At 45.8% G+C, this 14,143-nt stretch overlaps 1 protein-coding gene across 1 annotated transcript in view; it reads left to right on the top strand.

The window, feature by feature from the left end:
* Window positions 1–796: 796 nt before the first annotated feature.
* Window positions 797–14,143, top strand: part of LCT (lactase) — a 76,771-nt gene continuing 63,424 nt past the window's right edge. Inside the window, exon 1 of the mRNA XM_075530037.1 lies at window positions 797–1,442. Coding sequence (XP_075386152.1) covers window positions 797–1,442 — 646 coding nt within the window. The remainder of the gene's footprint in view (window positions 1,443–14,143) is intronic.

Raw genomic sequence — 14,143 nt, forward strand, 5'->3', positions numbered from 1 at the left:
CCCTTCACTCCACACAGGAGAGGCCAGAGCTGGCGGACAGCCGTGCCTCGGTCCCGGAACACCATGTGGGCAAGCAGCTTAGAGGCAGTTGCTACCGAGATGTGTTCCTTGTTTTGAAGCTCATCGTCACTCCCCAAAGCTGCACTCTGCTGCACCCCCAGCCGTGGCTGATCTTAATCACTTTTGCATAACTTGGAAGGCATGTCAACACCGCTGTGGCCCAGGAGTGCCCTGCAGAACTCCCTGGGGACACTTGAGGGCCAGTGCAGTGGTCCCGTGAACCATTTTGAATCCAGCTCCTCTGGGACCCCCCCATCTGGGCACAGCCAGCTTCCATCCCCCACTGGAGCGTCCTGGACTCAGGGTCCGCACATCCAAGGGACCCCTGCGTCCGAAAGCTCGTGCTGGGCTCGGCAACGGGCTGCCGGGCGCCAGGGCTAGTGAGCAGTTTTTCCCTATGAGTCTACCATTTTCATCTTGTACAAAAGGTGTTCTTAGATTACTTACCTCCTAAGGGCCAAAAGCTTAGCGAGGCACTGATGGTTGTTCTGTTTTGTAAACAATTGGAAACATGATTTTGTAGGTAAAACAGAAAGGTAAAGAATGTGTTTTGTCTTGCTCTAGGTTCCTCGTGTGGTCTTCACATTTTTAAATATTATGTTTGGTGAACCATGTTCTGGTTTTATGGTTTTAGCTAACCCAGTTAATTATTACATGCTAATAATCACTCCGTATTTTACAACCTCAACTGCAGTGATAAATAGAGAATCCACACTCCTCTCCATAGTTCCTGGAAATGAAGCTGCCTTGGGACCTCATCTGTCTCGTCCACTTGGGCTGTTTGTGCTGGGCTTTAGACGGGGAGTCCGGTAGCAATGTCATTTCAGCCGCTGGTCCTCTCACCAACAATTTGCTGCCCAACCTGAATGACCCCTTGGGGAACCAGGCCTCCCATGTGGCCGCAGGAGACAGGGACCAGGAGGTTTACCTTTGTCAGCAGCCACTGCCTGCATCTCTGCCCGAGTACTTAGGCAGTCTTCGTTCCAGCCGGGTCACCCATTATAAAGTCTTTCTGCCGTGGGCCCGGCTCCTCCCAGCAGGGGCGTCCAAGGATGCAGACGAGGGCGCGGTGCAGTGCTACCGGGGCCTCCTGGAGGCCCTGCGGGCCGCCCAGCTGCAGCCCATGGTCATCCTGCACCACCGGACGCTCCCCGCCAGCATCGCCCAGAGAAGCCATGACTTTGCGGACCTCTTCGCCGACTACGCCACGTTCGCCTTCCAGTCCTTTGGGGACCTGGTAGGGATATGGTTCACTTTCAGCGACGTGGAGGAGGTGATGAGGGAGCTTGGCCTGCAGCACAGCAGAGCGTCCGGGTGGCGGGCCCTGGCAGAGGCGCACAGAAGGGTCTACGAGATCTACCACCACAAGTTTGCCCCGCAAGGTGAGTCAGCCGGAACTGAGCACTCCTTGTTCTCCGGGGTAGGGAGAAATCAACCCTGGTTTGAGGGCTTCCTTGTGGAGCTGGAAAGGGGTGCTTTATGTATCTCACTCAGCGCCCCATGTTCCCCTTGAAAAATATCCCTCAGACCCCTCTTATCCAGTCATGGACCTGGTTTTTCTTAGTTTCCTTCCCTTGGACTGCCCTGCCTCTCTGGTGCAGCTTGTCCATCGTCCTCAGGCTCCCCCCTTCCCCAGAGGCGCAATTCCTCGGTTCTAAAGGAGCCTTGGTGATGCTGGCGGTGGGCCGCTAAGTTCCCACTCAAGGGCCATTCTGCAGGAGGAGGGAACGAGGCTGTCTGCACCTGCAAAGGTACATAAACCTCAGAAACGCCAGCGAGGGTCTCCGTGGCTCAGACTGCCAGGAGGGCAATGGGAACTGATGTTCCAGCAAGTGAGACAGGCAAATGTAACTCAGAAACTCGATGCTGACTCCTAGTGACCCCTACGAGACTGTGACTCTTCACAGGAGTAGAAAATCCCATCTTTCTCCCGGGCAGCCACTGGTGGTTTCAAACTACCGACCTTCTGGTTTGCAGCCAACAAGAAACCACTGCACTACCAGGTTCCTTCGGACAAATAGGCAGGCAACATAATAATGGACTGACAGGTAGTAAGAAAAATGCCATGGTAATTGTGCATAGGCTGGCCTCTTAAGGAACCTGAAATCCTAATTCTGGGCACGAGCAAGTGGCATCCACTTTGAATAAATTCGAACGATGGCATATCCATTTTGAGAGCCAATTTTGGACTCTATAGGCTTTCTTGATTTTTCCCATATGAATACACGCACATATTACTGAGCCCTGGTGGTGCCGTGGTTAAGCGTATGGCTGTTGATTGAAAAGTCAACGATTAAAGCCACCTGTGGTAGTGTGCTTCCATGAAGACTGCAGCACTGAAAGCCCAATGGTGCAGTTCCACTCTGTCCTATGTGGGGGGAAGGGCTCCCTGTGACTCAGACTCAACTGGGTCCCAATGTAATAGGTTTGGCTAAGTTTGGCTTGGTACTTAGCAAGCAGGCCAGGAGGCTACCTGTCACCTAGCAAGGCCACTTGGACACTGTCCACAGAAAGAGTGAAGCAGCAGGGAGTCTGGGAGGCAGGCTTTCCTTTGCAGTGAGCCCAGAATGAGGAACCATGTGATATACTTGCCAGAATAAAGCTATGGGTTGGAAGAAAGGTGCACCCGTTACGTTGAGGACCAGCTGAGGTGTTGTTGGGGAAATTAACTGTGGGGGTATGGCCAGCCCCCCACAACTAATCATGGGTTCAATAGGTGTGATCGTACAGTTAAAATATATATACATAGATTATAAAATAGTCATAGAGAATAAGGAGAGATAGAAGAGAGATAGAAATAATGGAATCAGACACATTTCATGGTAGCATGCTCACCTCAGCCTCGGTTGTCCACGTGGAGAGAGATGGAGAGAAGGGGAGATGGGGAGGGGAAGGAGGACAAGGGGAGAGGGAACAGGGGAGGGAGGAGCAGGGAGAGGATGGGAAGAGCCGTGCTCTTTATTGCTAACCAAGGCTTATATATCTTTGGGGGGCATGCAAGTCCCCTAATTACAGGTAAAGACATACGTCACAGGAAGAGGTTGTACTAGTAATGAGAGGGGGACAATCTAGGGGTATACACGCAATAGGAGGGGGAGGGATTGGGGTATACATGTGACAAGATGGGCGGATCCTAGATTCAGGATGGCAGCCTAACTTTGGATGTCACTGAGCAGGTTTGACCTATTTTCTGGCTCTCCATAGAAACCATTATCAGTAGGGTGTGAGCCCCACCTACAGGGACCAGAGTGATGGCCTAGAGCCTTCAGGGAGAAGTAGCCCATTGTCCTTAACAGTAGGGAGTGGGCTCCGCCTGTGGTGGCCCAGACAATGGCTGACTGCCTTCAGAGAGGATGTCTCTAAGCACCTGACCTACCACTGCTGGCAAACAGCCTCTGATGTTTGGCATAACCTTGGGGGAGACAAAGCTGGGGGTGGGGGTCTCTTTATAATCCCACAATTAATCAAGTGTGGATCCTTTTCTACTGGGCATATCTGGCAAGAGCAGGAGAAGTTACACGTAGGTCTTTCTGGCCCTGTAATAATGAAAGGTGTCTAGGCAGCTCATGAAAATCTAGCCTTATAATACACCCCCACTAGAAGGTCTAACTGTAGGAGGCCTGGTGGCATAGTGGGCTGCATTAACTGGAAACCACAAGGTCAACAGTTCAAACTCACTGGGCACTCCACGGGAGAAAGATGAGGCTTTCTGCTCCCATAAAGATTTAAAGTCTTGGAAACCTACAGGGTCAGTGCCCTATAGGATCGCTATGAGTTAGAATCGACTCTTGATGGCAGTGAGATTGATACAGTGAGAGACACATGAATGTCACTAAACTGTCCATATGCGACATGGCAAATGGTTTGTTACATGTATGTTCTCCACAATAAAACAAAAAGCAGAAAACAGAGAGAGAGGGAGATAATAATACATTGTTGACAATAACAGTGCGGAGAAATTCGAGTCCTCCTCAATTGCTGGTGGGAACATAAAACTGTGCAGGTACTGTAGAAAAGAGTCTGGCTATTCCTCAAAGATCAGTGAGACCTGTGAGAGCCAGAATGCACTAGGACCGGTTTGGTTTCCAGGTCTCAAAGGTTTTCTACTTTAGATAATGTGCAATCTTCGTACTTTTCTTTCTTCTGTTTTAGTGGGAAACATTGGAGCTTCCTGGACACATTTCTTTCTTAAGCCGTTTCCAGCTTTCACGGGTTTTAGTGTATATGAAAATTTTACAATGAATGTGCTTTACACAATCATGTATGTATGGATTGTGATAAGAGTTGTATGAGCCCCTAATAAAATGATTTTTTAAATTTTTGAAAAGCTTAACAAACCTACAATAATAATAAAAAAAAAAAGTAATGGCCTAAGGCCAGGGTAGGGTGCAGACCACCAGGGAAGGAACACAAAGGGTTTTGAGGTGCTGGAAATACTCCACCCCTTTTTTCTGGGAGGGCTGGGGGGGTCGGGGTGGGTAACACATGGTGTGCCAACTGGGCACAGCTCATTGAGCCGTTTACTTAAAATGATGAATTTTATTGAATGTAAATCTCAACAAAGCTGATACTATAAAATGAAGCTAAAAATACCTTTTTTTCAAAAACAAACAAAAATACATTTTCGACCAAAACCCAAAAGTTTGGCTCAGCAATTCTAGAAACATGTTCACACAAAATCGTGTACACGAATGTTCATAGCATCAGTATTCATATCCATATTTATACTAATCAAGAAGTAGAAATAACCCAAATGTTGATCAACTGGCGAATAGATAAAATATAGACTACTCATGTAATGGAATCGTTTTAGCTACAGAGAGGTATGAAATACTGGACCATGCTACAACACGGATATCTTAGCTCTCCAGTGCACGATAACGGAAATACCACAAGTGGACAGCTTTTACAAACAGATTTTTTTTTTCACAGTTTAGAAGGTAGAAGTCGGAATTCAGGGCCCCAACTGCATGGGTAGGCTCTTTTTCTCTCTCTGCTTCGGGGAAAGGTTCTTGTCATTAACTTTCCTCTTGCTTGTTCAGGTGGAGGGGCAGCCCTAGCAAGATTGACGTGGTGGCTGCACCCATGGGCTCAGGCCTGGGAACCAGCGTGAGGAGGGTGCTGGGTGGGCAGGGTTTAGTTCTGTTGTGCAGAGAGTTGCTATGGGTTGGAACTGACCTGATAGCGCCTAACAAGACAACAATCACACCAGGTCTCTCTCTTGTTTAAAAAAACAATAATGACATTGTTATACAGCTGCCAGATTGCATCCTTACATGGCTGTCAAACTCTGACAATCACCGTCCAGTCAAGTCAACAAATATTTGGGATGACACGATTCAATCCATGATACCAGATGAATCTTGAAAATATTGTGCTAAATTAACGAAACCAGCCACACAAAGCTCTGTCTTAATAAATTACACTTGTATGAACTGTCCAGAAGAATCATATTCATAGAAACAGGAAGCAGATTAGCAATCGCCTGGGCCTGAAGCTTGGGGGTAAAGTGGAGAGATAATTGCTAATGGTTATGAGATTGCACTTTGGAGTAATGAGGATATTCTGCAATTAGTGGTGATGGTTGTAAGACCTCGTGAACTACTAAAATCCACAATTTATATGCTGTAATGAGTGAACTTTATAGTATGTGAATTATGTATTCAATGAAAAGATGTCAAAATAAAAACATAGGCAGAGGAGCTGAGGGTCATTAAACCAAGCAAACCCTAACAGAATTCGGTGTTCCTTCTGTGTCCCATCCCCAGCCTACCCCACCCTCAGTTACCAGTTCGTTCAATATTCTATTGATCATTCAATCACCGTTTCCTCCTTTGGCGTTAGCTATCATTACTTCATTAAATACAAGGCCAAACACGTCAAAGACAGTTTTTACAAATTATGTAAAAGGTGACATTTTATCAAATAGAGCACTTTCACCGCATTATTTGCTATGTTCTGTTTTGTTTGTCATATAAAAAGTCATCCACTGCCAATTTATGAAATGCAACTCTATATTTTCCTTAAGAATTTTGTTATTAGGGTGGGATGAAACATACTGAAACAAATAGATCTTACGATTGACACCTGACCTGCCAGGGCATTTGCCATCAGCTTCTATGCACGTAAAACCCGGGCAATGAACAAGGAGGCAGAAGGGCAACAGATGCCTTTGAATTGTGTGGAGCTGAGGGTTTTGTCTGGATGCTCCGCTGCAGCTTGGCCACCATGGAAGACGGTGCAGCTCTTTGGAATGCTGTGGCAGCATCCTGCCAGGCACCGGAGTAGAACCATCTGACAGGCAAGTGGAGATTCAACACATGCGCCTGCCCGATTGGACGCCATTAACCATCATCTGAGAGAATTTCCTTGTGCGCCTTCTGATTTAATCTCCACCCTGAGAAGCAGCCGCGGATCTGATTTTTATCACCATAAATACAAATAGAATCATGCAGTATGCACTTTATTTTCAATCAGCATAATGTTTGTGAGATTCAGACATATTGATGTCAAAAATAATAACTTATTTTTCCACTTCTGATTAATATTCTATTTAGGGGGGTATTATAGTGTGTTTATATCTTCGCTTTCTGATGGGCACTTGGCTAATTTCCAGTTTTTGTTGGTCATAAGTGAAACTGTTAAGAGCATTTGTGTATAAGTTTTCTGTGGGTATGTTTCTTTTTGTTTTTCTTTTGCTTAAATACATAGGTGTGAAATTACCGGGTCTTTACTTTTAAAGAAACTTCTAAATAGTATGCCCATAGTTGTTGAAATTCTGCACTCCCCCACTATGACAGCCCCAGGGATCCACATCCCTTCCAACATTTGGTGTTGTCACTGTTCTTGAATTTAGCTCTTCTACTGTTATCTTATTATCATTTTCCTTATTTTAAAAACAATTATGATTACTATCACAATGTACTTGTAGGTATGCTTAATATAGTGTTTAATTTTGCTTGCTTTTTAGTACCACAAGAGAGCATTATATTTTTGTAGTCTTCCAGAGCTGTTTTTAATACAAAATTATGTTCCTAAGACTTATCTATATTTTCAATATAGCTACAGTTCATCCTTTTCATTGCTGCATAGTATTCCACTGTGTAACAAAATCCTATCTTCTTAACTCATTGCCTTGCTAATGGAGATTTGAGTTGTTTTCAAGTTTTTGCTATTATGACCTTTTTTTGGCACTTCGGACATTTTTATACATGTGCAAGAGTTGATCTTATGTGTATTCACAGGTAATTGCTAGTTTAGTTTGGAGAGACAATAGAACTTCTATTTCTATAAAAGTTATATCAATTTACATTCAGACCAGTAATCTATAAGAAGTTTTTGTTGATCCTCCCTAACAAGTATAATTCTCAGAATTCTTAGTTTTGCCGATTGAGTTAATGTCAAGTGACATTTCTTCATGATCTTATTTATGTGGCTACTTCAAGTGGAGCATGCATTCATCTATTGGTTACCCCTATCATTTTTCTTTCTTTGAGATACCTGTTAAATCTCTTAATCAATTATCTATTGAGTTGTTTGTATTCTTCTGACTGGTTTATATGAGATCTTTATGTATTTTCAAATCTAATTTGCATACATATTTCCAATTTGTTGCTTGATTTTTCACTTTCTTTAAAGAGCTTCTAATTTTTTTTAAAAATTCATTTTACTGGTGTCTCATACAACTCTTATCACAATCCATACATCCATCCATTGTGTCAAGCACATTTGTACATTTGTTGTCATCATTTTCAAAACATTTTCTTTCTCCTTGAGCCCTTGGTATCAGCTCATTTTCCTCTGTCTCTCCCCCACCTTCTCTCCCTCCTGAACCCTTGATAGTTTATAAATTATTATTACTTTTTTCATGTCTTACACTGACTGATGTCTCCCTTCACCCACTTTTCTGTTGTCTGTATCCCAGGGAGAAGGTTATATGTAGATCATTGTGATCGGTTTCCCTTTCTCCCTTCACCCTTCCCTTACCCTCCTAGTATCACTACTCTCATTATTGGTCCTGAGGGGTTTATATGTCCTGGATTCCTGTTCTAATCTATAACAGTGTACATCCAAGATCTTCTAATTTTAATTCAATCAGAAGTATCAATCTTTTCTTTCCGTTGATTTTTCTGGTAAATACATATACATATATATTTAATGGTAGTACTTTTACAATTACTGAGATTCATATTTTCTTTCTTTTGAATTCCTTTAAGTGTTTTTATCCATCACCCCTCCCTGCTATATTCCAAAGTTCTTAGGTTGTCAGAGTAAGCAGTCTCCAACACTATCACGGGGTTCATAGGTGCAATTGTCCTGTTGTAATATATAAAGATCATAGTAAAGTCATGGAAGATAGGAAGGATAGGAGAGCTTGTTAACTTAAGGAGTCAGACACATTTTATGGTAGTATGCTCACCTCAGGGACAGCCAGGATCTCAGCAGCCAGGTCTGCACAGTGAGCGGGAGGAGGAGAGAGGAGAACCTCTTTATTTTGACCAAGGTCTATAGATCCTTAGGGGCATGCAAGCCCCCTTGATTATGATAGCTACACACACCACAGGAAAGGGCTGTACAATAGGCACACACATCATAGCAAGGGGATGAGCTAGGGAAAGGGGGGAACTAGGGGTACACATGTGACAAGATGGGAGGATCCTAGATTCAAGATGGCAGCCTAACCTTGGTCATCCTTGAGTGGACTTGAGCTTTTCTCTGGATTGTCCTTCAGGGAAGCAATCCACGATCCTGATTAGATGGGAGTGGGCCCTACTTAGGATGGGACAGACTATACAGTCTGATTGATTTAGATAACAGATAACCCTCAGGGAAAATAACCTCTAAGCAGCTTGCTTGACCTCCAAATGTACAGTCATTTACCATGTGATGCAAGCAGAATTCTAGGCTTGGCATATATCTGGGGGGAGACAACCTGGGGGAAAGTCCTTTTGCATCCCACATTAGTTAACAGTGCCTTTTCACTTTTTATTACATTTCTTCTTTGGGGAGTCGTGTTCTGTCACTGAGGGACAATTATTAAGCAAAAGGTAATCTGTAAAGTTGGAAGTCATCCTTGGTTTATAAGAGGTTTTTTGTTTGTGTGTTTTTAACTTTTTAATCAACATTTAAAAAAATTAGTAGACTTAAAAATTATAGAAAAATTGATAGTACAGAGAGTTCCCGTGTATTACTAAACCACAACCCCCCCTCCCACATACTTATACTCACTACTAAGTCAATTCCAGCTCATAAAGACCCTATAAGACAGAGTGGAATTACCACTGTGGATTTCAGAGGCTGTAAATCTTTACTGGAGCAGAAAGCCTCATCTTTCTCTCCCAGAGCAACTGTCCGTTCCCAGAAAGAAAACAACCCAGACCGCCGACAAGTTCAAAAGAAAAGACTTTATTACCTGCGCAGGGACCGCCAGCCCTCTTGAGAGGAGACTGAGTGGTGGCCTAATTTTCCAAAGGTTTTTATACTTTTGCAAAGTGCAGGTGTGCAAGCAAGCAAAGTAGAGAAGCAGGATATTTCGGTTAGCCATTCTTAGTTGAACAATCCCTGCTCTTAGTTCTTCCGAGCCTTCTGAACATACATTTTTTTGGTACAGTACTTTGCACTTGTCAGCACAGCCTGCCTTCCTAATATCAGCTGGTTCGTTTATAGTTCATAGCGAATTCATTTATAGTTCATAATGGCTTCTGTCAGCTTAAAATGGCTTCACTCTTGTCAAAGCTGTGTAAGCTTTTCCTAGAGCTACTGCACTGGTAGGTTTGAACCACTGATCTAGTGATCACCAGCCTAATGTGTAAACCGTGGTACCCAGTTTCCCCTATAATTAGAATGGTACATTTGTCACAATTAACTAACCACTTTATTCTTAACTGAAATCTAATTTACTGTGAGATTGGTTTTGTTCACTGAAGAGGCCAGAAGTTCATCGAAGATAACATGTCACATATAGTCATCTTGTCTTCTTAGACTCTGGCTGGCAATCTCTCCGCCGTGTTTTAGAGGGGATGGCAGGTTGAAACTGCACAGTTCAGGCTTTCTGTAAGACACGCCTCTGTCGGCGGTTCCTGATGCTCTTCTCAGATTAGATAGGGGTTATGGGTTTCGATAGGGAGATCACAGAGGCAAAGGACCACTTACATTACATCAGCTCAAGGCGACATGCTATCAGGGTGCTTTATGACTCTCCATCTGGCCTGGATCACTTGGTGGAAGGAGTGTTTATCAGTTTTCTCCACTGAAAGGAACTCTCCCCCTTTCTCTTCTGGAGACTTGAGATAAAACGATGTGCAGCCCATACTTAGCGAGCAGAGAGCTAAGTCCCCTTACTAAACACGCTTCGAAAGTTCTTTTCTAATCTGTTTATATCTTTTATTATAAAATTCTCTCGATACCTGAGAGGAGCCCTGGTGGTGTCGGTGGTGTAATGGTTACGAGTTGGGCTGCAATCCTTCTGTAACATTTCCAATCTCAGAAAGCCACAAGGGAGTGGGAGGCGCCCTGAGTCAGGATTGACTCCATGGCAGTCAATTCGGCTTGGTTTGCGCTATTGATACCTTTCGTGTATATTGCCCCTGGGGAAAATACAAAAGAATGAAAGGGTTTGGTGCAGGGCCTTGGAGGGGCTCAGAGTAGAGAGGGGTAGATGGGAATCAGACCACCCTCCACCTGGCCGCCGACAGTGGGACACACCTAGAGTGATACTGTTATTGTCACCTATTCCTGGCAACCCTGCTGGTAGCAATGGTTTTGTCACTTCAAGATTAGCTAAACTTTTCTTGAGATACGTGGGGCAAAAGAGAAGGGAGATGAAGCTTAGTTTCCTAGTGCCTCTGAAACAGAAATACCTCGTGTGTGTGTGTGGCTTTAAAGAACATTTATTTCCTCACAGTTCTGAAAGCTAAAACAGCGTCTTGGCTGTGCGGATTCCTGCCTGCCCGATGGCATCGGGAGTCCCTTGGTCTGTAGACAATCTTCATGTGGAATCGGTCTTTGTGTGTGTGTGGTGTGTGTGTGGTGGTGGTGGTGGTGTTAGATCTCTCTGGAGCTAGAACTATACCTCAGTCACGCCGAAGCCTGGTTCGTGATCCAAGTGAGTTTTATGAGCGTTAGAAGACGTTTCAGGTTGACACGGCACCCATAGGACTCCTCCCGAACATGCAGCCTGGCTGGAAACTGGCGGTATCATGCAAAAGGGTCTCGCTCGACTCTGGGCTCCTGCCTTTTCAAGGATTCAATGGGGAGGCATGGTGGACGACCCCTGATCAACCCCATTGGCTGAATTGAATTCACCTGGCCTAGGTGGGCCGATCCAGGTGGCCTAGGTGGGCCAATCCAGGTTTAGCGCCCACGCATGCCTACCGGCGGGAAACCTAAACCTCTGAGCATGTGCAGTGCGCCACTCCTTTGTTCCCGTGGCTTGGCTCTCTGGGCATGCGTTAATGGACATTTTTTAGCCCTACGTTAGCCTACCTAACATTCCCCCCTGAAGAGATATGTGTTAGCGAGCGAGACCCTCACCCAGACCACTCACTGAAACAGAGATGGAAACAGTAAAGCTTTATTCAGACAGATTCAAATCTGGGCCCTCACCAGCAACTGAGGCAGGCTCAGTCTGTAAGGTGAGAGCCCCGAACAGCTTCAAAGGGAAGTTATTATACTTCCTGTGGGGCGTCTTGCCAAGCAAGGGGAGGGGGAAGGCAAGTTCGTGTGTGAAACTGGCAAAGCATTCTCAGAAAAGTGAAACAAAACAGTTTTTAAGTCTAACAAAGTAAGTGCTACATTTAAGGTCAGTTTGTCCCCAGTGGTCTGCCAGACGATACTGTAAGTAGGCTAGGCTGCTTCTTGGAACATAAACATCCTGGGCTGGGCTACACCTGTTTCAGGCTGCAATTTTAAAATTTTCCATTTCTGACCGGGGGTTGGGGGGGATGGGGGGGTGGGGGGTGACCTGCCTGTTATTGTTACAGGGCACCCATTCCTGATCGGGCGAGGGGGTGACCTGCCTGTTACTGTTACAGGGCACAGTGTCACAATATGGACCCAAATCTTTGGGGGTACTGGACGACGACATCTCTAACTACTTCCTGCTGGCAAAGAGGGCGAAGTGGGGTTTGGGTCCATGCCCTTACCTACTCTGTTAGAAGGGGTTGTCCATTTAGGGCCCAGGATGGATAAGGTTAAGGTGGGTCCAGGAGACGGTGGTCCTGGAGCTGGCACACTTGGTTCAGAGTCTTTGGTTACCTGAGAACTGGGAAAATAAACAGACAACAGGTGAACAGTTTAAGTGAGACTAGGGTAAGATTGTAAGGTGACAGTGCCCTTGAAGTTAGGTTAGTGTCACAGGGAATCAATAGAACTCTTGGGACTAACAGGCATGAGAGTTTGGTCACTGTAAACACAGGACGGGGTAAAGGCATTCACTGGCCTAAAGGCTGTGAGAGGTCTGAGGTAGAATCATCTGTGTAGCCCTCAGCTGTCCTGGGGTGGCAATGAAATATCATTTTAAGATCGTACAGTGGCTCACAGGAGTATTTGTTTGCAGCCCCTGCCTCTGAGGGGTTAGATGGTGATAGTTTCCAGGGTTTCACTTGTGTATGGTGGAACCAAGCACTCTTCCCTGGAACTTTGACAGCAGTGGGCGTAGAGAGAATTACTGGCAAAGGTCCCTTCCAAACTGGCTAGGGTTGGGAATTAGGGGACCCATCCTTCCAAGTTTTTATAAGAACTAGATCTCCCGGCTGGCACAAGGGTGGTAGCTTTTCCTCCCCTTGGGCCTGAGTGAGCCCAGACTGATGGAATGCCTCCTGACATTGGGCTACTTGGGTGGCGAATTGCTATATTAAGGCTACCTCAGAGTCTATAGCTGGCTCTGTTACAAGAAAAGGTCGCCCGTATAAGACTTCATAGGGGCTCAAACACATAGTTCGCTGTGGGGGCAATCCTAAGACATAGCAGAGTGATGGTTAGTGCATCTTTGAGGAAAATCTTTACAGAGGTAGCATACTTAGCTCTGCCGGGGACTTTTGTGTCCCAAACCTCAGGAGTTATGGCTTATTCCCATGGTTCCTGTGGGGGGATCTGAAGCTCCTCCACTGTGAGGAACAACTGTAAAGCTGTCGAGGGACGAGGATGAGGCCCGATGACGATGCAGGTGTGCAGCTTGGACAGTAGGTCTCGGCCTAGGAGAGGAGCTGGACATGCAGGGATCACTAGGAAGCTGTGAGAAAAATAGAGCTTATCCCAAAGACATCTGAGAGGTTCAGGAAAATGTTGAACTCCAGGTTTTCCTGACACTCCCAGGATGGAGCAGGTGCGGGGTGCCAGGGGTCCAGGGAAGGAAATAAGGACAGAGAAGGTGGCCCCAGTATCCAAAAGGAAGTTCACTGACCTTCCTGCCACGTCGATGCTCACCCTAGGTTCCAGACCAGTAGCAGTTATCTCTTGCTGCTGGGCTGTCTGGGCTGGGCACCTTCAATCCTCCTCCTCCGTTATCAGCTGCACGTTGGCCTGTGGGCGCCTCCCCTCCAGGTTTGGGGCCTTAGGACAGAGGCCAGCCCAGTGGCCAGTCTGCTTGAAATGGACACATGGCGTCTGAGGAGGCTTGTTCCAGTTAGGGCAGTTCTGAGCCCAGTGACCCAGTCGCCGGCAAATGTAGCACTTGGTACCTGGTCCAAAGGTCTGGGTAACCTGGGAGGCATTCGATGGGCATCGGTTATTGAGTAATACCTGGGATGCCTTATGCCCTTTCTTTTCTCCTTCTCCAGGGCTCGAGCCTCCCCTCCCTGCTCCCTATTGTAAAAGACCATATTAGCATAAGCGACCATCTCCTCCAGGGTAGCTCCTTCAGGCTTTGGCTCTAGTTTTTGGAGTTTCTTGCAAATGTCCTGCACAGCCTGTGTGAGAAATTTGTCCCTGAGCAAGACTTGCCCCTCATAGGATTCTGTATCTACAGCAGTATGATTCTTTAGGGCTTCCTTTAGCCGCTCTAAGAAGCTTACAGGAGACTCGGTAGGTCCCTGGTGAATCGCTGTCACCTTGGCATAATTAACGGCCTTTTGCCTACTTGACT

Source organism: Tenrec ecaudatus, chromosome 13, assembly GCF_050624435.1.
Source record: "Tenrec ecaudatus isolate mTenEca1 chromosome 13, mTenEca1.hap1, whole genome shotgun sequence".
NCBI lineage: Eukaryota > Metazoa > Chordata > Mammalia > Afrosoricida > Tenrecidae > Tenrec > Tenrec ecaudatus.